Source organism: Elephas maximus, chromosome 24, assembly GCF_024166365.1.
Source record: "Elephas maximus indicus isolate mEleMax1 chromosome 24, mEleMax1 primary haplotype, whole genome shotgun sequence".
Lineage (NCBI taxonomy): Eukaryota > Metazoa > Chordata > Mammalia > Proboscidea > Elephantidae > Elephas > Elephas maximus.
Window position 1 is genome coordinate 5,105,812 of NC_064842.1, and position 23,119 is coordinate 5,128,930.

The 23,119-nt window shown below is 38.0% G+C and overlaps 1 protein-coding gene across 4 annotated transcripts in view; it reads right to left on the reverse strand.

Moving 5' to 3' along the window:
• USH2A (usherin) overlaps window positions 1-23,119 on the reverse strand; it is a 906,431-nt gene that overhangs the window by 513,004 nt on the left and 370,308 nt on the right. For all 4 annotated transcript variants that reach the window (XM_049868234.1, XM_049868232.1, XM_049868231.1 and 1 more), the window contains 7 exons: window positions 16,428-16,554; window positions 15,015-15,116; window positions 12,770-12,949; window positions 11,316-11,446; window positions 5,872-6,145; window positions 1,074-1,277; window positions 865-945 (listed from right to left, as the gene is read on the reverse strand). In XM_049868234.1, coding sequence (XP_049724191.1) covers window positions 865-945; window positions 1,074-1,277; window positions 5,872-6,145; window positions 11,316-11,446; window positions 12,770-12,949; window positions 15,015-15,116; window positions 16,428-16,554 — 1,099 coding nt within the window. The remainder of the gene's footprint in view (window positions 1-864; window positions 946-1,073; window positions 1,278-5,871; window positions 6,146-11,315; window positions 11,447-12,769; window positions 12,950-15,014; window positions 15,117-16,427; window positions 16,555-23,119) is intronic.

Genomic DNA, 23,119 nt, shown 5'->3' on the forward strand with positions numbered 1-23,119 from the left:
GTAACCCACTGTTGATAATAAATATGAGAAAGGATTTTGATGAAAAGCACATCTTTAGACCAATTGTGACTTGCTAAGGGTTAGCTTTCTTCAAGAAGCATAACTGGCAACCACTTGGAAATATGTTTGCCTTTCTGACAAATATTTGACCGAAAATAGTAGAGGGCTACTAACTCTCAAAGATCTTCATGATGAACACCTTCCTGTGATAGCATTATGTTAAAAGATTTTATGGTCAGAGCGAGAAGTATAAAACGTAAGTCAGTTGCCTGAGGTTAGATCTAATGTATTCTATATCCCAGTTCTCTCTTGTCCAACTCAAAAAAAAAAAATTAGACAAATCAGCAGTTCCCTCCCAGCTCTATCCTGGGAGAGTCATTTAAGATCCTAATAGTCAATACCACGGCAAACATCTGCCATGATGTGATAAAAGACACAGCTGCTTCCGACGAGGGTACAGGTTTCAAATGTAACTTTCTGCAAGAAAGGACCACCTTCATCTAGTGGTAATCTGGCCTCAGCTTCTTGGGGTCTACACAGTCTGTAAGGTTGCCCTGTCTTTAGAAGTATAGCCATAGGCATGCCCCTATTAAATCCTAGGGAAAACTTGACCCTCCTTTTGCATTCTACGAGGAAAGAATCGAGCTTAAGCAAATCCCAGATTAAAAAAAAAAAGCACTGATCTACCAAGCATTTTAGCCATTTTCAGATGCATTTGCAAACCAAGGCATGTTCTGTCACAAGATTATAGAACTACGACGACCTCAGGGTGATAGCCTCGGCTTTTTTATGCATGCACAGACATGGATGCACGAACACACGCATGTGTGTGCACATATACATTGTAAGATAAAGAGCATTTACCTGCTCCTGTGGTACGCCCCCGACTCCAGTCACTGTATACTGAACCTCCTTCGTGTGAGGCTTTCACTCGATACAGGTATTCTTTAATGGAAATAATAAGTAGAGATATTAAAACATTGCTCCTATAGACCCAGTAGTGGGCTGGTGGGGAGGGCAAAGGGGATGTGTAGGAGGCATGTAACGTTGGATTTGGAGGACGTCCACATTACCTGTAAAAGGCTGGAGACCACTCTCATAGACACTCTGCTCCATTCCCTTGTAAACCAGGATGGAGTCATCTCCCCTGCAGTTAACAGCACTGTCAGTTGATAGGCACCCATCCAGATTGACTCTGACAGCACTGCTGGACACAGACGCCAAGCTAACGACAGCACCACGTGTAAATTTAACATCCTTCATGCAGCCACCGAAACCTAGCAAACAGTAAGGGATTAGTAACACATAAAGGGCTTGAGTCATTAATTACCGATCATTTTTGTCCTCTGCAGTACTACGTTTTGATGGGGTGGGGGTGGGGTTTACATACAATTGTTAAACTTTCAAGTCTTGTTTGGGAAATTCTTTACACTTTTTTTTTATTGGGTTGAAATATTGCAATGAGATATCCATTTCTGTTACTTTGAGAAAAAAAAACACGTTGATAATTATAATTCAACTTTTGGTACGGAGAAGCATTTATTTTACCTCTTCGGGTCTACCTTCCCAGTCTGTTTCTTCTCATAAAATAAAATGTAGACAATTATAAATTATGTATATAATGCAAATGTCAATTCTGGGAAGTGAAATAACCTATAAAAGTCAGTGTTTCTCAAGTGCCAAAAAAGGATATTTGAATTAACATGATTATTCAACAAGCTCATTGAGGAAAAACACACTTTGAGCGTTTTATGCAGGATACCAGGTATGACAATAGTCTCAAAATATACTAGGCTTCTGAGACAGTGGCATGAAAGGCAGAGTAATTATTTCAGAGGGATAGAATTTACGTCCAGTTAAATAAGTGTGCAGAAGAGCTATCGCTGTGTTCTACCATTTTCACCAAGCTCCATAGTCTTGAATACACAAAATGGTCACCAGTTTCCCATTCACGTCAGTGTGAAGGGGACCAGCATTCAGCCTGGGCAACAGTGGCTCCCTGGGGCTCTGAAAGAAGGTACATTCTACACAGTTGACTCGACAACGGCCGCAGTGTAGTGCAGTTCTGTTACGTTTAACAGAGAGTGTGAATGACGTGGATTTGGAGCGTTCCCTACTTCTTCGTAAGAGAACCACAGGGCATCCAGCGGGCCAGGGAAGAGCAGAGATCAGCTCAATGAGGCCTGACAGTACTCCGCTCGGGAAACCGCACAGAAGTGTGATAGATAGAAGGGACAAATAGGGCTGAGTTTGGGGTTGCTGCAGCACACACATACTCCTTCTGAACAAAACACTGTCATGTTTGAAAAGGCCCCAAACACCTGATTAGCTCTTTTCATCATCAAAGCACATCAGCAGGAAATGAAAATATAAGACAACGCAACGTTTAACGGTAAAGTCAGCTCATTGTAACAGTGACCGTTTTGTTCTATTCAGCATTTACATGATGTCTTATAGCACGTTAGGTTGCAGCCAATTTCCTTCTCAATGTCTTTTGCTGTTATTCACATTCAGTTAGGTCCACCTGAACAATACCACTGGTCTATATTTGACACACAGTAGACACCCAATAAGTTTGGTGAATTGAATGGAAAGCAATGAAGCTCAATATAAAACATATGCTTGAAAAGTCAGAAGCTAAGAATTCTAACTTCTTTACCAGCAGTCATTTTCTGATGGCACACAGCTGAGTTACCAGACTTCCCTGTACCCTAACTTCTCTACCAACAAAATGAGAACATTGCAAGTGGATCTTTGAAAGAACAGGGCATGTCAGTACTGTTATATGTCAAAAGTAAAATTCACGAGGTGGCTTTTTAAATTTGGGACAGGCCATGGAGACAGTCTTCCTTTACTTCAGAGATAAATAAAAAGGTCCACAGAGCTCTAGGTGACGTTCGTAAGTACTAATCCTCCTTAGGAAGGGGTACTCTGGCCTGGGTCTTGGGGGAGAAGGTGCCTGAGCCCTGTGTTGCTTCCTCACTGTGCTGTCCTCAGCACCAGGAAGCCAGAGAGGGAGATCAGATGAGGCTTGTACCATTCTTCCAACTTCCCACCCAGAAACATCCCCCCCAAAATAATAATTGGAAATGGATAGTGGTGATGGCTGTACAACGTGGCCAACGTAATCAATGTCACTGAAATGTACACATGAAAATGGTTCAGACAACACATATTTGTTATATATACATATATATTACCACAATAAAAAAAATTGTTTTGAACAGAATGTGAGAAGGAAAAGAGAAGAAAATGTATGTCTGTGGGAGGGAGCGCCAAGGCTGTTCCCTTTCTAGCTCCTCTGCCTTTGTGAAGAGCAACAAAAGACACACCTTGCTCCTGGCCTTCGATTTATTAAAAGGTGGCCCAGGCAACTCCTGTCTGCAGGTGAGATGAGAAGGAAGAGGGGGACAGGAGCTAGTTGAAGAGACACGGGGAATACAGGGTAGAGAGGAGGAATGTGCTGTCTCATTAGGGGGAGAGCAGCTAGGAGTACATTGCAAGGTGTGTGTAACTTTTGCACAAGAGACTGACTTGATTTGAAAACTTTCACTTAAAGCACAATAAATAAAAAAAAAAAAGTGGCCCCGAGCTCTCAGTTGACTGATCAGAAACTCAGTAGTCGTTCCTCTGGAAGAGGCTGTCCTGTACCAGGCACCAGGCTTGGCTTCAGCCCCACGGGAACCCTCTCAGCTGGCTGCTTTGGGTAGAACATAACCTGTGGGCCCACATGCCTGACCCAGCCCTTCCCAACCTAGACCCAAGTGACAGTCCTAAGATGGACTCTGATGAGCTGAGGTGATACATTTCCAGCAAATTGTGTTGCCCAGTGTTTCCAAGACAAAGAGGAAAATCCATTTTGCATTTGAGTCAAAGGAAGATTGTAATATTAAAGGACAAGAAAAAATAGTGTTAATATCACAGTATAGAGCCTCGGGGTGGGGGCGGACCCGGCTAATTAAGAGTCATACAAAAGGAAGCAGAAAGATTTTTAAGACCATTGATAACCAATTGGAAAAATACATCCTGTGCACGTGATTCATCTTAATTGCAATTTACCACATGTACACAGTGCCTCTGCACTGCAGTCTTCTTAGTATCCATCCGTGTTTCTCGAAGCGTCTGAGTCAGAGTCCTAGGTGACGGCGTCGGAAAAGCTGCGTTTCTAACACCTTCTCCAGGTGATTAGTACGCATCTTGAACAGTAATAATAACAGTAATTTTATTGAGTTCTTGCTATATTCCAGCTGCTACACGTCAATACTTTGTCAGTGTTTTGAGAAGCAGTGATTCGGAAGACAGTGACGTGATAAAAATTTAGTATTACCCATAAATAAAATCTCTCAGTGTCATAGATTTAGCATTTTGTAGGCTAAATTATCCTCCGTGGGTCTTTGGTGATGTTTAAACTTCTCTAATCCTCATCTTACAACTCCAGTTTTAGGCAGGTCCCTATAGCTGGAATGATCATATTAACGGATTTGGGTGTCCTTTGAAAAGCACAAAGCTTGATACGCAGAGTTTTGTTTTTTATTTTTGTTCTTTTTTTCCTCCCTCCCTGATGTAAACAAGATCAAGTAGTCTCCTGCATACAAAGGGTTTGCAAGCTCTTTCTAATTTCAGAAACCTGAAATCCTGGAGAAGCCCTTATAAGAATGTAATATTTTTAGCTGCTGTTACATCTTAAGTGCCTTGAAAATGTCATTACTGTCCTACACCCCAGTTATTCATTAACTCCATGCTAGTACCCTTCTGAAAGTCTCAGAGTTTCCCATATATTTTCTATTCAAAGGCATTTAAATCTTTATGTACTTACCAAATAGGCAATGACTTTCCTGGAAATTTTAACCATTCAAGGTACAGAATTTTTTAAATATGTAGAGAACATTTTCTACATGGGAGCATGCTTGGTCACGTGCTGGAATTTTCTGTACTTGTTATCACTTTATAAAGAAATGATTGGCCAATGCCCATAAAAGAGAATACTGGATTGTAATAAAGAAAGTGCTTCTACACCAGCCTGACTGAGACCAAGTCCTAGGCTTGCTGGCTGCTTACTTGCCGTGTGACCTTGGGCACGTTACTTTCCCCTCTATTCTTACACATCTGTCCAATGGGGATGAAAATAATAACACCAAACGCACGGGCTCCTTCCGAAGAGTTGACTCTCTTACTCTCAACTAAAGCTTTCAGAACCATGCCTTTTTTATATTAATAATTTACCTGATTATATTCAAACTTATATGAGTTTAAATGCCTGCTTTAGTTATAAGTAAAGCATTTTTCCTTTGTCTGATGGTTATTAATAAGCAACAATGCATGGATTGTCCACAGGTATATTTGGAACTCAACTAAACCAATTCTTACGTCCTTTACCCCATGAGAACTCAATTGAAAAAAACGTAGAGACACGTAGTATTTGTGTCAGACAAAAGAAAACAGTGAATTTACTTGCCATGCTCCCTAGTTGTATACACCAGCTTATTCTTATGTGAACTCCAGATAATGATCACTATCCAAAAGAACTAGTACCACATACATTTGCAAAGAAAACATGAAAAATGTATTATTTACATATTTATATATATTAATTACAATTATATTTGATGAAGACATGTTAGAGTAAATATATTGATTATAAAATAGGCATAGTAGTATACTTTTAAGGGTGAGAGACAAAACTATTTGAAAAAGTGCCCTGCAGTTTTTTTCTATTTTAAGGACTTAAAAATAATTCTCTCTCTCAAAAAAAAAGGAAGGGCTGGGTACTGCCTTCAGCCTGACTCTATTGCTGTACTGACGCACAGAACCACCAAAATCTAGAAGGGCCAGATATGTATTAATTTGTGAATTCCTCCAGGTGGAGTTTACCTTGTTCATAACTCAGGTATCTGTAAGTGTCCTGCAGCTCCTGTGGGATCCCTCCAACATAGACTGGGGAGTTCACCATGAGAGGCTGAGCCCTGGACTGTAACACACGCTCTGTCAGTTCATTCATGCTTGCCAAGATGACTGAGCCTTCCTTTTTCATAATCACTTTCTTCCACTTGCCATCACAATAGGACAGCCCCAGCTGAAGATCCACTTGTGTCAAGGTAAAACTGGTATTTAACAGGAAACTCAATATTCCACTCCTCAGCTCCACCTGTATTTCAAATTAAAAAAGAAAACGGGTGTATGAAGACTGCAGAATCAGAGTTTGGAAGAGAGCAAAAGGTCAATTTCTTGAAGGAAAGCAAGAAATTTTGCTGAAAGCACTCTATAAAAAAATGTTCCACTTCATTCTAAATGGAACTGCAGTAACATGTAATAGAGTACTTCACAAGCTTGTAACTGACACAGAGAAGGTTGTATTGAGTCAAACAAATTTTTGCCCAGTATTGATTACATTATGTGATGCAATATTGTGTTACCCTAAACACTGTTTTGGGGGCAACATAGTTAAAAAATTAAACTCTACTCTAGGTGGCTGAATAATTGAAGAGAAAAGAACAGCTTGAACTATGACTATTTTTTTTCTAGTTTTAGAAAATGAGAAAATACTACTTCATGTATCAATTTAATTTGGGGGGGAAATATGACAAAACAATAAAAAAATGAAATGCCAAGCTTGATTAAGCTTATTTTAACTGGTTGGTGAACACAATTTCAAGTCTGTAAGATGTATTTCAATTCGATATTTCAGCTTTTTATTGTTTTAAATCTCTGAATAACATAATTGCTTTTATGAGTATTCTTTTAGATTAATGTGCCATTTTCTAATGTGAACATATTTTATTCAAATTCTCATGGTAAAGGAAATGCCTCCATATGTTTTCCTTCAAAATGTTACACAATAATCTTTTTTCTTACCATGTTCTTATTTTGTTAGAAGTCAAATAAACATGTAAAAATTTTGATATACATCATGTCAAATGGGAAACCCTTGTGGCATAGTGGTTAGGTGCTACAATTGCTAACCAAAAGGTTGGCAGTTTGAATCCACCAGGCATTCCTTGGAAGCTCGATGGGGCAGCTCTACTCTGTCCTATAGGGTTGCTATGAGTCAAATGAGGTAATGCCAGAGAAAAATTACTTTTTATGTAAACATTATTGTAAAGTATATGAGGTAAGCAGTTGTTCATTCGTTTATCCATTCATTCAATTAATACTGAGCCCCTGCTATGTTCTATTCATCTGCTGCTCTAAAATACACATTGCTCTCAAATACCCCACTCTCCAATAGCAGAGGCAAACATGGGGGAATACCGCAACCAAGACAGGGATGGGGTACAATGGGAGCAGAGAAACGGTATGTCCTTTGTTCCCTGGGAATTGGGAAAGGTGTGAAGCAAGGTTTTGGAAGTATGTGAGATCCATGGAGGACCCTCTGAGCGGGGGGATTAACATGTATGAGGGCATGGGGACATGTAAGAGCTCATTGGGTTTGTGAAAAAGTACTAAGTTAGGTAAGACAAAGGGTACATATGGAAAGGGGGTGAATCAGAAAGTGTCTTGCAGGTATATAAAGGCCCGATTTTGGAAGACTTTGAGCGATACGGGGAAAAAGTTCATTTTTCTCTTGTAAGCAATAAAAATTTGAAATAGAGGAATGAAATAATCAACTTTCATTGTAACAATAGTGGTGATTAGTATACAGTGAGCATTTGCTATATTTCAGACCCTGAACCAACTACTTTACATTAATCATCTCTAACCTTCACAACAATTCTACAAGTAGGTATTCTTTCTTTTTCATGTGTGAAGAAACTAAGGTTCTAAGTAGTTAAGTGTATTTATTTCCAGAGAGTGTGTAGGCAATAGTAGAACCAATTTTTTTTTTTTCAATTGTGCTTTAGGTGACAGTTTACAGAGCAAATTAGTTTCTCATTAAACAATTAATACAGAAATTGTTTTGCGACTTTGGTTGCCAACCCCGTGATGTGTCAACACTCTCTCCCTCTCCACCCCAGGTTCCCTGTATGCATTTGTCTAGTTTTCCTGTTCCTTCCTGCCTTCTGTCTTTGCTTTAGGCTGGCGTGCCCATGAGTTTCGTATACATGATTGAACTACGACGCACAGCAGAACTAAATTTTAAATCTATATCTGTCTGATACCAAAGCCCATATTCTTTGCACAATTATCTTGCTCTAAAAGTTCACTCTCACATTCATAAGTAGTACATACTGGAAATAAAATTTGGACTGAAATCGAAGGAACCTACTAGAAAATAAGGACAATTGTGAAAAAATAATGAAAGCCTAAAATAATGATAACAATGGAGATGACAGAGAAAACTCAATTTAAGAGATATTTTACAAAGCAACTCATCAGGAAAGTCACTGGAAAGTTGAATGTTTGAGATGAATTAAAAAGAAATCAAAGACATCCATAAAATCTTCCTTGGGCAATTAAAGGGGCATTTCACCATCATCATAGTACAAAAAGCATTAGAAGAAATATTGGATATTGTTGTTATTGTCTATATATAAACATTGTTTATAAGAAAAAAATAAAATACCTGTAAACTATCCAGGAGGAACTGAGGTTTTTTAACATAAAAATACCTATACTTGGGATGTGTCAGTAAAATGGAGAAAGCTGATGATGAGATAAGCAAGATTATATGATTGGTGTAAAAAAGAGTGGAAAGAATATAGAATCTTTGGCAAGACCAATTGTTTTAAGGTGAAGGTAGAGTAGAAGTAGTTCTTTAAGTTGGAAAAGAAAATAGAGAAGCCAGAAGGATTTAATAAGCATCAAGGGAAACCAGTATTTTAGGAAGTCAGTAGGGAAGAATATTTTAAGAAAAAAAGGAGACTGACACAAGAAGATCAAATAAGATAAGAGCTGAAAATTACCCACTAGATTGGGAAGCATGACTATAAAATTGGTTTGCAGCGGAGCTGTAGGGGCAGGAACTGCATCTACAGTTTTGAGGACTGAAGTGGGACGAGAAAATGAAATAACAAGAGTAATCACTTTCAGTGCACATGGCTGTAAGGGAAGGAAAATACAGCAGAGAGGGTTTTTTCTAAGTAAAATAAACAAACAAATAAGATGAATGAAGCTCAACCATTTCACATGCTGAGGGGAAGAGTCAAGGGAGAAAGAACAGTTGAACTACAAAGAGGGGGTAATTTGTAGAACAAGGTCTTGCAGGAGGAGGAATAGAATCTAAAATAAAAGAGAATGATTGACTTTGGCTGTCAGCATGGAAACTGTACTTTTTTCCCTCTGAGTCAGGACAGAATGAAGCCAGGCTTGATTCAGATATGGTAAAGTTTGCAGGTAGAAAGGTTAGAAGCTGAGGAGATACATTTGTTTCTACTGTGAGAGTGAAGGACGATCTAAAGACTTTAAAGTTGTGGAGTTTGCCAGATCCTGAGAGTCCACATTCTCTTTTGTTCACTTTCCACATCTATTCTGTCCACAAATCCTATAAACAATACATATTATTGAATGAAAACCTGGTGACACCAAAATTCAGAGCCTCACTAATCATCTTGCCTGTGTATGTTCTCCTATAGTGCTCAACTATCTAGCTATTGCAACTGAAGAGTAGATGACTGGAGTGATCCAGGATTGCGGAGTTGAAGAAATAAGTTCAGGGCATTGGTATAAATATGGTTGAAGAGCTGTATTCTTACCTATATAAGGTAGTAAGCAAGTAAGTTAAAGAGAAAGTGAGCTAATATCCAATGGTTTCAATAGAGAGAGAAATGAGAGGGCGAGAGAGCTGAAAGGGTATAAAGTTAGGTTTTAAGGTTTGAGATGGTAGCTGTGTAACATTCTGAGTGATAACAAGCTCAGGGGATGGTCATACATATTGAAGTTACTCAGAATAACCAGAAGAGATGATGTTGAGAGGTAATCTGTGAGAAGCCTGAGTCCTCAGATATGGAAGACTAGAATGTCAGCTTTATGAAGGTCTACTTCCTGTGCCCTGATGGTGCAGTGGTTAAGAGCTTGGATGCTAACCAAAATGTTGGCAGTTCAAATCCACCAGCAGCCCCTTGGAAACTGTATGCAGCAGTTCTACTCTGTTCTATAGGGCCACTAGGAGTTGGAATCCACTCTATGGCAATGGGTTACTTCCTCCACAGCTGTATGGGAAGTGCCTAAAGAGACAGCCTGTCTTAGAGGAGGTACAACCAGGATGCTCCTTAGAGGCAAGGATGGCGAGCCTGCATCTTACATACTTTGGACACGTTGTCAGGAGGGATCAGTCCCTGGAGAATGACATCGTGTTTGATAAAGTAGAGGGTCAGCGAAAAAGAGAAAGACCATCAAGGAGACGGACTGACACGGTGGCTGCAACAATGGGCTCAAGCATAACAACAATTGAAAGCATGGCACAGGACTGGGCAGTGTTTCATTCTGTGGTACATAGGGTCACTATGAGCTGGAACTGGCTGAACAGCACTTAACAACAACAAAGAGAAAGCCTAGCACATAGTAGGCACTCAATATATATTTGTCTAAAAGTAATGATTTTTAAATAGCTATTAGAGCTACCTAAATCAACATTGTTATTTATTACAATGGAACTTTATCACATTTCAAAAGGCAATGAATAGAGAAACACAGAAGTCTGAAGGGTGGTACAGCAGGACCTGAGAGCTTTCAACGGAGACGTATGTTTCTCAAGAAGAGGAGCCAATTGATGACTACCTTTACATCCTCCACAGGGTTCATGCACAGGTAGATGATGACAGAATGTTTGACGAGGGTGGCCGTGACATACATTCATTCACACGTGCATTCATTCACTCACTCAACAGTATTTATTGGGTACTTAATTAGTGTCAAGTATTGAGTCAGGTGCTGAGGATACAACTGTAAAGAAGACAGCCATGGTCCCTGAACTCACAGAAATTATACTGAGTGGGGAGGACAGCAACAAACAAGGGGAGATATAAATACATTAAATAAGTAGAAATTTTAATAAGCCTTATAAAGGGATAAATTGCCATTTATCTTATCAGCAAAATTGACTTTATATAATCTAAAAATGTACAAAATCGATGAAATGAAAACATCTTGGAATCCTAAAACACCATCAAAACGAAGTTGGGTTGGCTTAATTCCTTACTTTGTAGTCTGTTTTGGTAGAATTAAAATTTTAACAGTAATAATTGTCATTTTGAAAAATCATCATGATCCTAAAACATAAACTGACAGAATTCCAAAACTCCACAATTAATTGAGGGGAAAAAATGAACATAAAAATAAATCTGCAAAGAAACCTCAACTGAGTATAATCTTAGCACATGCTTTATATATATTTAAGTTGGGTCTGACATTTTAGTGTAAATTTACTTTAATTAACATACAGCAAGAAAATCAGGTCCATCTTTGTTGTAAACAAAAAGAAGTAATCCATTCAGTTGGTCGGTTCTGAACTTAAAGGAAATCTCAAAGTCCATTCCGCCATGAAATATATATGAATGAAGCTCCAGGAACCCTTTAAAGAAGAGAGTGTACATGTTAGTATGTCTAATGTAATATCAAGGAGCCCTAGTGGCACGGTGGTTAAGCACTCTGCTGCTAACTGAAAGGTTGGTGGTTCAAACTCACCAAGCCATTACTCAGGAGAAAAGACCTGGTGACCTGCTCCTGTAAAGGTTAAGCCCTAGGAAACACCACAGGCAGTTCTACCCTGTTACATTAAAATCATCTCAGCTGCACCTGAGAACAATGTAATATCACCACCATCCTAAGAGTGTTATACGACTCTAAAACGTATAGTCTTATTGAGTAAATCTCACAATGGAAGATGCAAATCAGTGTTAAGATATCCTCTTGTAATTGCACAGAAGTGGCAGAATGAGTTGATACACCTGTTACATTGGCTAAGAGGAACTTAGCCAAGAAGGAGAAAAGAGCGGTGAAAAAGTGCACAGATTATGATACTGTTCAGATTTGTGTTCCAAAGGCAGTTTAAGCAACATAATAACTAAACAACTTACTTATAAATGTAGGAGGCAGAGGTGGGCTTTTATTTGAAGAACAAGGCCTGCCTACCAACCCATCATATTCCTTTCCATGGCCTCATCTTGGGTGGCTGCCAAGGCAGAGACTTTGAGTGGGGAGATGTGCCATGGACACCACACCACACCTTTTTGCTGAAGCCTTTGAAACAATGGCAGGGACGGTGATTATATTCTCAGATCTCTCTCAACGGCCTATTTAACCGTTACAGAGCTAAAATTTCACTTTTCGGAATATTGTTCAGCTATGGAATGGAGCCCCGTTAGCACAGTGGTTAAGAATCACAGCAAGCTATGGATGCGAACCGAAAGGTCTGCAATTCAAATCCACCGGCTGCTCTTTGGAAATCCTACGGCACAGTTCTACTCTATCCTAAGGGTCGCTATGAGATAGAATCAACTTGATGGCAACAGGATTTTGGTTTTTAAAATGGCATAAGTAGGTCTTTGTGGATTAAGCTGGTAAACAAAACTTTAAATCATCTTTCTAAGCAAGATGGCATTCTGATATCCAAACAACATACTTACAGACAGACCTTTGTGACACCAACTCAAGCAAACCGAGAACTGTCATGGGTCACCAGAGATCTCACCCATGAGCATATATTTATGAGTTTTACAATTTATATTATATATGCAGACTTTGAGAATATACTTATTTGCATCAAGCCATAACTAGGTATTTCTGTGTATACCAGGTCCATAGGAGGTCCAAGTAACTGGACTAGGGAAATTGAACTTCGCCAAGTGTGAACATACATGCTAAGCAACCACTGATGTCTATTTTAGGAACTCACCCGATCCTAGGAACTGGGCTCCCTCTTTTAATGTAGTAGGGCATCCCTCCCAGCTGTTATACACATTAACTTGCTCTTCAGAACTCTGCCACTCCAGGGGTTCCCAGATGACCGAGGGATTGTAATTCTTCATAAAAAGCACATCCTTGAGACAGCCCACAAAACCCTTTTGAATTATCTCTGCAAGAGTTGATAGATACCAAGAAATATGTATTTTTAAAGATTCTTTTCCAGTAATCTTACATGCCCTTAGAATCAATGAACTAGAGAACAGTTCTCACCGCCCGTATACTATAATAAACACCACCTCATTTTTTTTTTTCATCAGCTAAGGTAACTGGTGACCATTTACAAGGTGCAGCCCTGGTTCACACATCATATCTGCAGAAACAGAGGTTTATGAGAAAATCCTGATTTTGCAGTATAACCAAGAATATTGCCTTATGCAGCTAACCAGGAAACTGTTATCTGCCACTAATTTTAAAAATAAAAGTGTTATAACAACTTTTAAAAAGGAAAAGATTTGAAGGAAATTTTTCTGTTAAATTGTACTTTATAGTTAACTCATCATCATGAATCATTCTGTTGCTTGAGTGATTAATAATTTCATATTTAGGATTCAATATTTAGTATAATATTGAACTGAATTTCAGAACTCTCCAGAACAGAGAGATTTAGGGCTTATTCATATAGCAAATAGGGTTATATTAAGGGTAAGGGAGGAAGAAACTGAGCTAATAAGACAGTGAGAGAGGGCAAAAAAAAAAAAAAAAAATAGAAAGGGAGAGAGGGCCCCCTGAGGAGCAAGCACCCGACTGGCTGTTCAGGTAATATTTCATAAGGGTAATATCTTTATGTATAGGCCCAAAGCTTGGTTCTCAGCTTTTGTGTTGATGACTTGATTCTAGGGAAGTTATTCAGCAGCAATCTAGCTGTTACAAGGCCAACACACATGGCAAATTGTTTACTTATAACGGAGACACGCCCACTCTAGGAAGTGTACTTGTATCAGGGTATTCTCTCCTTCTGTTACCTGGACCCGCCATAGCCCACAAGTCTGCTTAATGGGCAAAGAAGTAGGACAAAGGCTGTGAATGTGAGTGAGCGTACATGTGAGGCTGCGTGTGCATCTGTGTGAATGGTTTAGAGAGGGTTCTCTACCAGTCTAAGGTAAAAGAATGAAAACCCTCTCTACTCTAGAGGCATTTCTAACCAGTCTTTAGGATTTGGAAGTATCCCTCGCCAAGGTGCGATGAAAATTTTTTCTTCTTTTGATCTGCATCTTGATTCCCTGAAGACCACAATCCTTGAACAAATTATAATTAACTAGGTCCATTAAGTTAGTTACATTTTAACATCCTGGAAGAAACCTGGGGCATCATATTATTCTTGATGAAGACGCCCTAGCTAGAATCATTGGCAAGACATTGGAAGGGTGAACTTTTTCTGAATGAGGTTAATTTTATTCATATTTGTTTTTATTAGTGTAGAGTGCATTTTTGTTCTCTTGTCCTAAAATTATGGGAAATACTTTGTCCATACCTCAATTATAGCATTTATGGCATTGGGCTGGAGGTATTTGCTTATATTTTTGTATCTTCCATTACGCAAAGACCATGTTTTATTCATTTATGAGTATGCAGGGACTGGTTTCCGGAAACCCTGGTGGTGTAGTGGTTAAGTGCTACGGCTGCTAACCAAAAGGTCGGCAGTTCGAATCCGCCAGGTGCTCCTTGGAAACTCTATGGGGCAGTTCTACTCTGTCCTGTAGGGTTGCTATGAGTCAGAATCGACTCAACGGCATGGGGTTTGGTTTTTTTGGAGGGCCTGGTTTAGTACCCCACACAGTCAGCGCTCAGGGGACCTTGCTCACTCCATTTGAAGTGTAAATCAAGCTCACAGTTTTTCATTTCTGGGTTGTTTATATTTAAAATTCTTAGAAAAGTCTGTGTAAAAGACAAGGTCCTGAATAGGACACCTTTGACTGAAATTAGTATAATTCAATGCAGCAAAAGTTCAATGAACTCCTCTTATACATGAAATACCGGGCACTGACAGTAAATACAAGTAACACATGGTCCCTTTAGCAAAGAAGAAACCTAAAGGAAAAATTTAAACATAATTATATAGGAGATATAGCTTGAGAGCGAAAACAATAGTATTATTCATATTCTAAAATAATATAAATTGATTATTTTCTAAATTTTAGTGACAATACACAATTCTATACCTTTACCAAACTCACCAAGATCCTTCCTGAGGATGGTGTAGCCTTGTGGCAGCCCTCCAACAAAAACTCCTGTGTTATCTCCAATAACAGTACTGCCATTCAGGGTGCCCGAGGAACCTGTGCAAAGGAGGTGAGATCCAATTTCAGGAGGATAATCTATTTCCACAAATTTAGCAAAGGATAAAACCCATCCCTGGGCCTTTGGGACACTGTTCTCCCTTAGTTATCCTCTTATCTCAATGGCTGTTCCTGCTTACTTTTCTTCCTCATTGCTATATGTCTTGATGCTGGAATGGCCTAGACCTCCTCCCTTCTCAGAGCTCTTCTCTTCTCTAGTTACATTGAATCCCCAGGTGCTCCTGAGTGATAAATAGCAGGCTAGGTGCTAGTGCAAACAACCAGGAGTTAAGATCCAGAAGGTGCCTTGGACCTGGCTGTGTTAAGATTTCTAAGCCTGACATGACATATATGGTAAACTTCCAGCTTCGGGCCTGGCACCTGTTGTTTCCTTGACCTAAATAATTTTTCCCTTGATATTTGCGTGGTTTTCTCTTTCACACCTTCAGATCTCTGCTCAAATGTCGTCTTATCATAGAAGCCTTCTGTAACAATCACCCACATTCACACATGCACACGCACACACATTCACACACAGATACACACAGATGCACACACATACACACACACCTTTCCCTCTATCCTGCTTTACTGTTCTCTTCTCAGAATTTACTTCCACCTGATACTTGTCTGATATTTCTTCATTCTATCTCTTCCCTTCTCCCCTAAAAGTAAGTTTTGCAAAAGCTGTTTGCTCTTTGCACCCAGAGGGCCTAGAAGAATATCTGGCACATAATAGGTGGTCATTTAAATTATATATTTCATGAATGAATTAATGAAACATGCATCATCATACAGATACTGTAACTAATTTATAATTACATGAAGATGGCAGATAGGGTGGACTGGAAAGAATACTAAGAATTGCAAAAGCAGAGTATGTGTCTTAAGAATGCTGCTACCAGCTGCATAAATTGGGAATATTCTATTTACCTTTTCTGAGCTTTGTTGTCCTCATCTCTACAAGGCAGATAACCACTGCTTTACTTTACTGCATTTGCCTTCCGAAGGTCAAAAGTAACATGAGAGAAGAGAAGTAAAAATCCCTTGCAAATTGCAGAACACTATCAAAGACACAAGATTGCTACTGGTACGTTTGCTCTTATGTTTGCTTTCCTAGAGCCCGGCATGGATGAGAAACTGCCTGTCAGGCATCATTGTAGAAGCACCCAGAAGGCAAATTCAACAGCAATTTAGATGAAATTGAGTGGAGATGAAGGGGAAAGAAGAGACATGGAAATATAAACGACAGAAAAGTATGGCAACACCAACGTATCAATAGAACCATTTATACATCAAGTAAGTTCTTACCTGTGTACTGCCCATCAAGAGTGATTTGGCCGACAGCCTGATGCCGAATAGCAATTATTTCATGCCATTTGCCATCACTATATTGTTTATCATTATCATTGGTTGTTGTAACTTCCACTGAAGATCCCTTAAGGGGAAAAGTAAAGAAATAAGTATAAATAAAACTGTGCACGTGTTTATTATAAACAATTTTCCAATTTTCACATTATGATCCTGTTGCAAACATGTATAAGTTTCAAATAGAACTCAAAGTTAAAGTTGATCTTTAGCATCATTCTGGCTTTTCTGCAATGTGCTTCTATGAACACCGCAGTGGCCAAATCTAAAAAGAACTTCTCTTTGGAATCAGATCTCTTCCAAAGACACTTGCATTTTGAGTACCTATATTCATCAGAAAGGTAATGGGTTTCCTACTGCAGAATTTTTCATTTTAATTTTCATGGCAGAAATAGAAAAATTTTAAACTAATAAAATATCCAAAATTTATCCCAAAAGATAGGAAATTGTCAGGCTAGTAAGTTTCTCTGACTTTCACTGAGTTACTAATAACAAGGAGGAATGAGATCCATGACAAATATTAGCCAGTTACTAGTAAATTGAACATAAGTATGGGGTTCAACTTAGTACACAGTGCTCTATAGTCTAAAACCTAACAGTTACAGCTTGAGCTGAGGTAACAGCATTATAGTTTAAAATGAGTTCCTTAGTGTAATAATTGTCTCCCTAAACTACTGTCTCCTTTGCCATGAGGCCAGAAGAAATGGAGGAGTGCTTGGCTACCATCGCTGATTTTTTATCAAGGACTTAATAGATAGATCCTCATCAAAAGGAGAAAAATGTGGAACAGAATTTCTAATTCTCACGGAAACCAGACTTATTGGATCCATGGAGACCAGCTGAACCCCCAAATCTATTGCCCAGAAAACAATTTTAATCGTTGAACCAAAACTATCCCATAAAGTCATTTTTAAACTAAACAACAGTTTAGCTCAATAAATAATAATAAAGAAAAGCTCTCCTTGAGTATTGCACTCTTAAAGAATTATGTATATGAAATCAAAATGACAACAGTAATCCTAAACAACTTAAACAACAATCCTAAATGACCTGCCATATGCAGATGACACAACCTTGCTTGCTGAAAGTGAAGAGAACTTAAAGTACTTACTGATAAAGATCAAAGACTACTGCCTTCAGTATGGATTCTACCTCAACATAAAGAAAACAAAAATCCCCACAACTGGATTAAATAAGCAACATAATGATAAACGGAGAAAAATTGCCAAGGATTTCATTTTACTTGGATCTACAATTAGCACCCATGGAAGCAGCAGTCGAGAAATTAAACAATGTACTGCACTGGGCAAATCTGCTGCAAAGACCTCTTCAAAAAGCAAAGATATGGCCTTGAGAACTAAGGTGCGCCTGACCCAAGCCATGGTATTTTCAGTCACCTCATATGCATATGAAAGCTGAGCAATGAGTAAGGGAGACCAAAGAAAAATTGATGCCTTAAATTATGGTGTTGGGGAAGAATATTGAATATACCATGGTCTGCCAGAAAAACAATCAATCTGTCTTAGATGAAGTATAGCCCAAATGCTCCTTAGAAGCAAGGACGGCAAGACTTTGTCTCACGTACTTTGGACATGTTATCAGGAGGGATCAGTCCCTGGACAAGGACATCATGCTTAGTGAAGTGGTCAGCGAAAAAGTGGGAGACCCTCAAGGAGATGGATTGACACAGTGCCTGCCACAATGGGCTCAAACATAGCAATCATTGTGAGGATGGCACAGGACCAGGCAGTGTTTCGTTCTGTTATACATGGAGTCGCTATAAGTTGGAACTGACTCAACAGCACCTAACAATAACAATTCTAAAGCACAGATGAGAACTTTAAGGTGGAAAGAATCTGTGTAAAGAGTGATGAAGCAATATGGGCAGAGACAGCGAGAATGATGACACAATGTGAAGGATATGACTTTTGTCATTGAACTGCACATGTAAAAACAGTTAAATGGCTGTATGTTTTTTGTATATATTTTCACCAAAAAAAAAAAAAAAAAAGAGTTCCTTAGTGGATAAGACCTAGGAAATGGCAGACACCAAGAAAAGAGATTAACGAAAAGGAGGTGAGTGTAAAGAAGCAGAGAAAAAGAAATAGAAGAGAAACCTCCCATCTTAATATGTATATTCAAGTGACCACTTTTCAGTCCAATATGATTAGACAGGGAATTGCTAGAAAGTCAAGCTGGATTCAGAAGAGGACGTGGAACCAGGAATATCATTGTGATGTCAGACAGATCCTGGCTAAAAGCAGAGAATACCAGAAAGATGTTTACCTGTGTTTTATTGACTATGCAAAGGCATTGGACTGTGTGGATCATAATAAATTATGGATAACATTACGAAGAATGGGAATTCCAGAACACTTCATTGTGGTCATGATGAACCTGTACATAGATCAAGAGGCAGTAGTCCGAACTGAACAAGGGGATACTGTGTAGTTTAAAGTCAGGAAATGTGTGTGTCAGGGTTGTATCCTTTCACCATACCTATTCAATCTGTATGTGGAGCAAATAATCCAAGAAGGTGGACTACATGAAGAAGACCATGGCATCAGGATTGGAGGAAGGCTCATTAACAACCTGCATAATGGAGATGACACAACCTTGCTTGCTGAAAGAGAAGAGGATTGAGCACTTACTGATGAAGATCAAATACTACAGCATTCAATATGGATTACACCTCAACATAAAGAAAACAAAAGTCCTCACAACTGGACCAAAAAGACACATCATGATAAATGGAGAAAAGACTGAAGTTGTCAAGGATATCTTTTTACTTGAATTCTCAATCAATACTCATGGAAGTAGCAGTCAAGAAATCAAAAGATGCATTGCATTGGACAAGTTGGCTGCAAAAGACCTCTTTGAAGTATGGAAGAGCAAAGATGTCACCTTGAAGACTAAGGTGCGCCTGACCCAAGCCATGGTGTTTTCAATCGCCTCATATGCATGCGAAACCTGGATGATGAATAAGGAAGACCAAAGAATTGATGTCTTTGAATTCTGGTGATGGCAAAGAATATTGAGTATACCATGGACTGTCAGAAAAATGAACAAATCTGTCTTGAAAGAAGTACAACCAGAATGCTCCTTAGAAGCAAGGATGGCGAGATTACATCTCACATATATTGGACATGTTATCAGAAGAAATCAGTCCCTGGGGAAGGACATCATGCTTGGTAAAGTAGAGGGTCAGCGAAAAAGAGGAAGATCCTCAAAGAGATGGACTGACACAGTGACTGCAACAATGGGCTCAAACATAGCAATGATTGTGAGGATGGTGCAGGACCGGACAGTGCTTCAGTCTGTTGTACAAAGGGTCGCTAAGAGTCAGAACCAACTAGGCAGCACCTAACAGCAACAACAACAAACTTTTTCAATGTTAATAAACAAGAAGACTACACAAAAGATAGTTCAGTTTTGCCACATCATCACTTAATACTACTACTGATAAAGAAGAAACAATCAGAAAATATCTCTGCACCTTCTAGATGAAAATCTAGACTTTTAGAAAATAAGTTTAGTTCTAAATAAAGTTGATTTCTTTAGCAATAATGAACATTATTGCAACAAAAAATATTAAAAACTAAAAATAAGGTTAGGTAAAATATATTTTTAAATTACCTGGAATACTTCACCAAACTCTTCAAAATTTTTCTATACCGTTTTTGTTTATAAGCCGGTATCTATTAAGCAGACATAAAGAGATTTGCAAAAATATAAAACAATGCCCCTTTTCTCCCTAATTTTTTTTGTTTGGGAAAATATAGTTATTTTCTTATAAAGTACAGTTGGTCCTCTGTATCTTTGTGTCCTGTATCTGTGGATTCAACCGACCACAGATTGAAAATTTCAGGAAGAAAAAATGTTATGTTGTTCTTGACATGTACTATATAGTTAGGCCTAGGATAACTGCCTCTGTACTGGACAGGCACAGACTTTCTTCTTGTCATTATTCCCTAAACAATGCAGTATAACAACTATTTATATAGCATTTACATTGTATTAGGTATTATAAGTAATTCAGAAATGATTTAAAGTATATGGGAGAATGAGCGCAGGTTATACACAAATATGACACCATTTTATATAAGGGACTTGAGCATCCAAGGATTTTGGGATCTGTGGGGTTTGTGGAACCAATCCCCCCAGATACCAAGGAATGACTGTATTATGTTAAAATACAAAAGGCTTATGTTTTTTATCATTGTTAGTTTTTAATATTGATGTTATTTTTGGTGAAAATATACACAGCAGATCATACATCCATTCAACAGTTTCTACAGTACAGTTCAGTGACATTGGTTACATTCTTCATGTTATGTCACCATAATTGTTATACAGTTTTTTAAAAAGAGAAAACTATAACTATCTGATGTATTACAGCTAAAGTTTTACATAACAAAAAATGCAGTGTTAATCATACCATTTTAAGTTAAACATTTCTGTTTATATTTCCCTAAAATTGCTTCAGTGACATAACATGTCCATTCTATGTAACTAATTGGCTCCCATGGGGCCTCACACAGGGCATGACAACAAGTGTGACATACAGAATTTTATGTCACCAAAAGACAGTTTGTAATTTTCTGTGAGTATGAGTGGTCTGCTTCTCACACGGACAATATCACGACTTTTACAGAGAACTCATTTAGCTAGAAAGTCCATTTTCTAGTCCTTGAATTTTTGTAAGTTGACTTTCTTTGTATCTCTTTCTTTTATGTGCTCTATTTTATTTTCTTCAACCCTATTTCAACATTTTAATATTTTACAAACACACACTTCATTATCGTAGTTTAATAATTAAAACCAGAACTGGTGTCGTGCCCAATTAATGTGCCCTGGTAGCTTGCCCATTAGTTTTTCCATTAGTGAATTCAACAATACTAATGGGATTACTAGCATGGGATGCTAATTGGGCGTGACATAAGAAACTGGCTTACTTCTTAGCATACCCTTGCTAATGATGAAATTAATGAGCATTTTATTAAATGCTGTCTCATCAAAGTGTACTTAGTTAGCGTTAAAATTGTTACAAATGATGCTGCATTGAAAAGATCAGGTGCCTGAGTAAGTGGTTCTTCATATTATGTTTGGCAACAATCTGAAGCGTTAATAGTTCTCTACATCAGAAATCACATTTATTGGAGACAAATTCAAGTACATAATGTACAGGCTCGGTGTGCCAAACTAGGTTTATATTTAGAGAAACTTGGAATATTATTTGATGATTATGTTATGGCTATTTATCCCACCAATGTTGAAAGAATAATTCTGTGATCAATTCTGTTGTCATCTTTGCAGATTTGTTTTGTTTATTTCCAATTTGGAAACTATCAGACATGATAAATAGATGTTATTCAGAATGGAACCAGAAATTTATATGAATTTCCTATTAATGTTACTGAGCAGAAAATATATAAATGGTAACATGGGTCATTACTGGTCAGTAAAATATAATCTGACCAACTGTATTCAAAATTGAAATTAACCAAATAAATAATGGGCAGATTATAGCCAAGTGTTAGATTTAACAAAAAACACAGCAACTAAATATTGGAGTAACTTCCATATTGTGTTTCTTAACAATGGTTCCAAGTGAATAGTCCGTAAAGTAGAAACACATTTTTAATTTGAAATATTATTAAGAATATTTTCCCTTCCCCTAAATATGTATTCAGTGGAATGTATTGGCTGGAAACCAACATGTTTCTACATCTATGGCCTCTACTTAGGGTTACATTGTTATCTAAGAAATTCATGACTCAAGGATTTAAAAAAACGAAGTGCACAAAGACTTCAAATTACTGTTAAACTATGTAGCCTGTATCTTTTAAAATTCCTTGATAATGATGTTTTCACAATTCAAAATTTGATTACTTTTAATGGATTTGGGAACAGTAATTCAAAAACAATCATTTTATTTTTTTCTGATGTGTCAAAGTACTGAACAAACAAAACAAATAAGAACTAAACTGGTTAATAACCATGAAAGAGCTGTAACTTTTATTCCAGAAAATGGGTAATTTTCTTCAACTATGAGTAGTGGTATTTTACCAATAGTTGTTAAGTCTGTCAGTATGTCAACAGAAATTTATTTCTTGAGCATCTATTGTATTCCAAGAACTGTGCTAAAGCCAGTCAGACTGCCCTCACTGGATTGTATAGCCTAATAAGAAAGACACATTATAAGAAAATAATTACTTCCTTGAAAAGTACAATAGGGTTTCACTAGATAATTTTCTCCTCATTTGAAGGCAAAAACAGAAGAATCTAGCTTAAAATTGCCAGATGGGACCTGAAGTATTGGAATTATAAATAATTGTAATGCCAGTGGGAGGTTTATAAAACAAATGTCCATATTTCCTTAAACCTGGGGTAGCACTATCATTGTTTAAGAAGTTTCATTCTTACCCCTACCCAGAAGGAAGAAAATCAATGGAAGAATACTAAAAATTCTCCCCATTCCTCAGTTTCAACTAATTCTTTGTGTGGAAATGCATGGGGTCTTCATTATAAAGTTAGCAAACACAACCAGTTAAGTTTAATTGGAGCATAAATTCCTTGGAAGTAAAAAAGGACACGGTCTTTGCTAGCTTGAGCTCATTGTTTCATACCTAGAT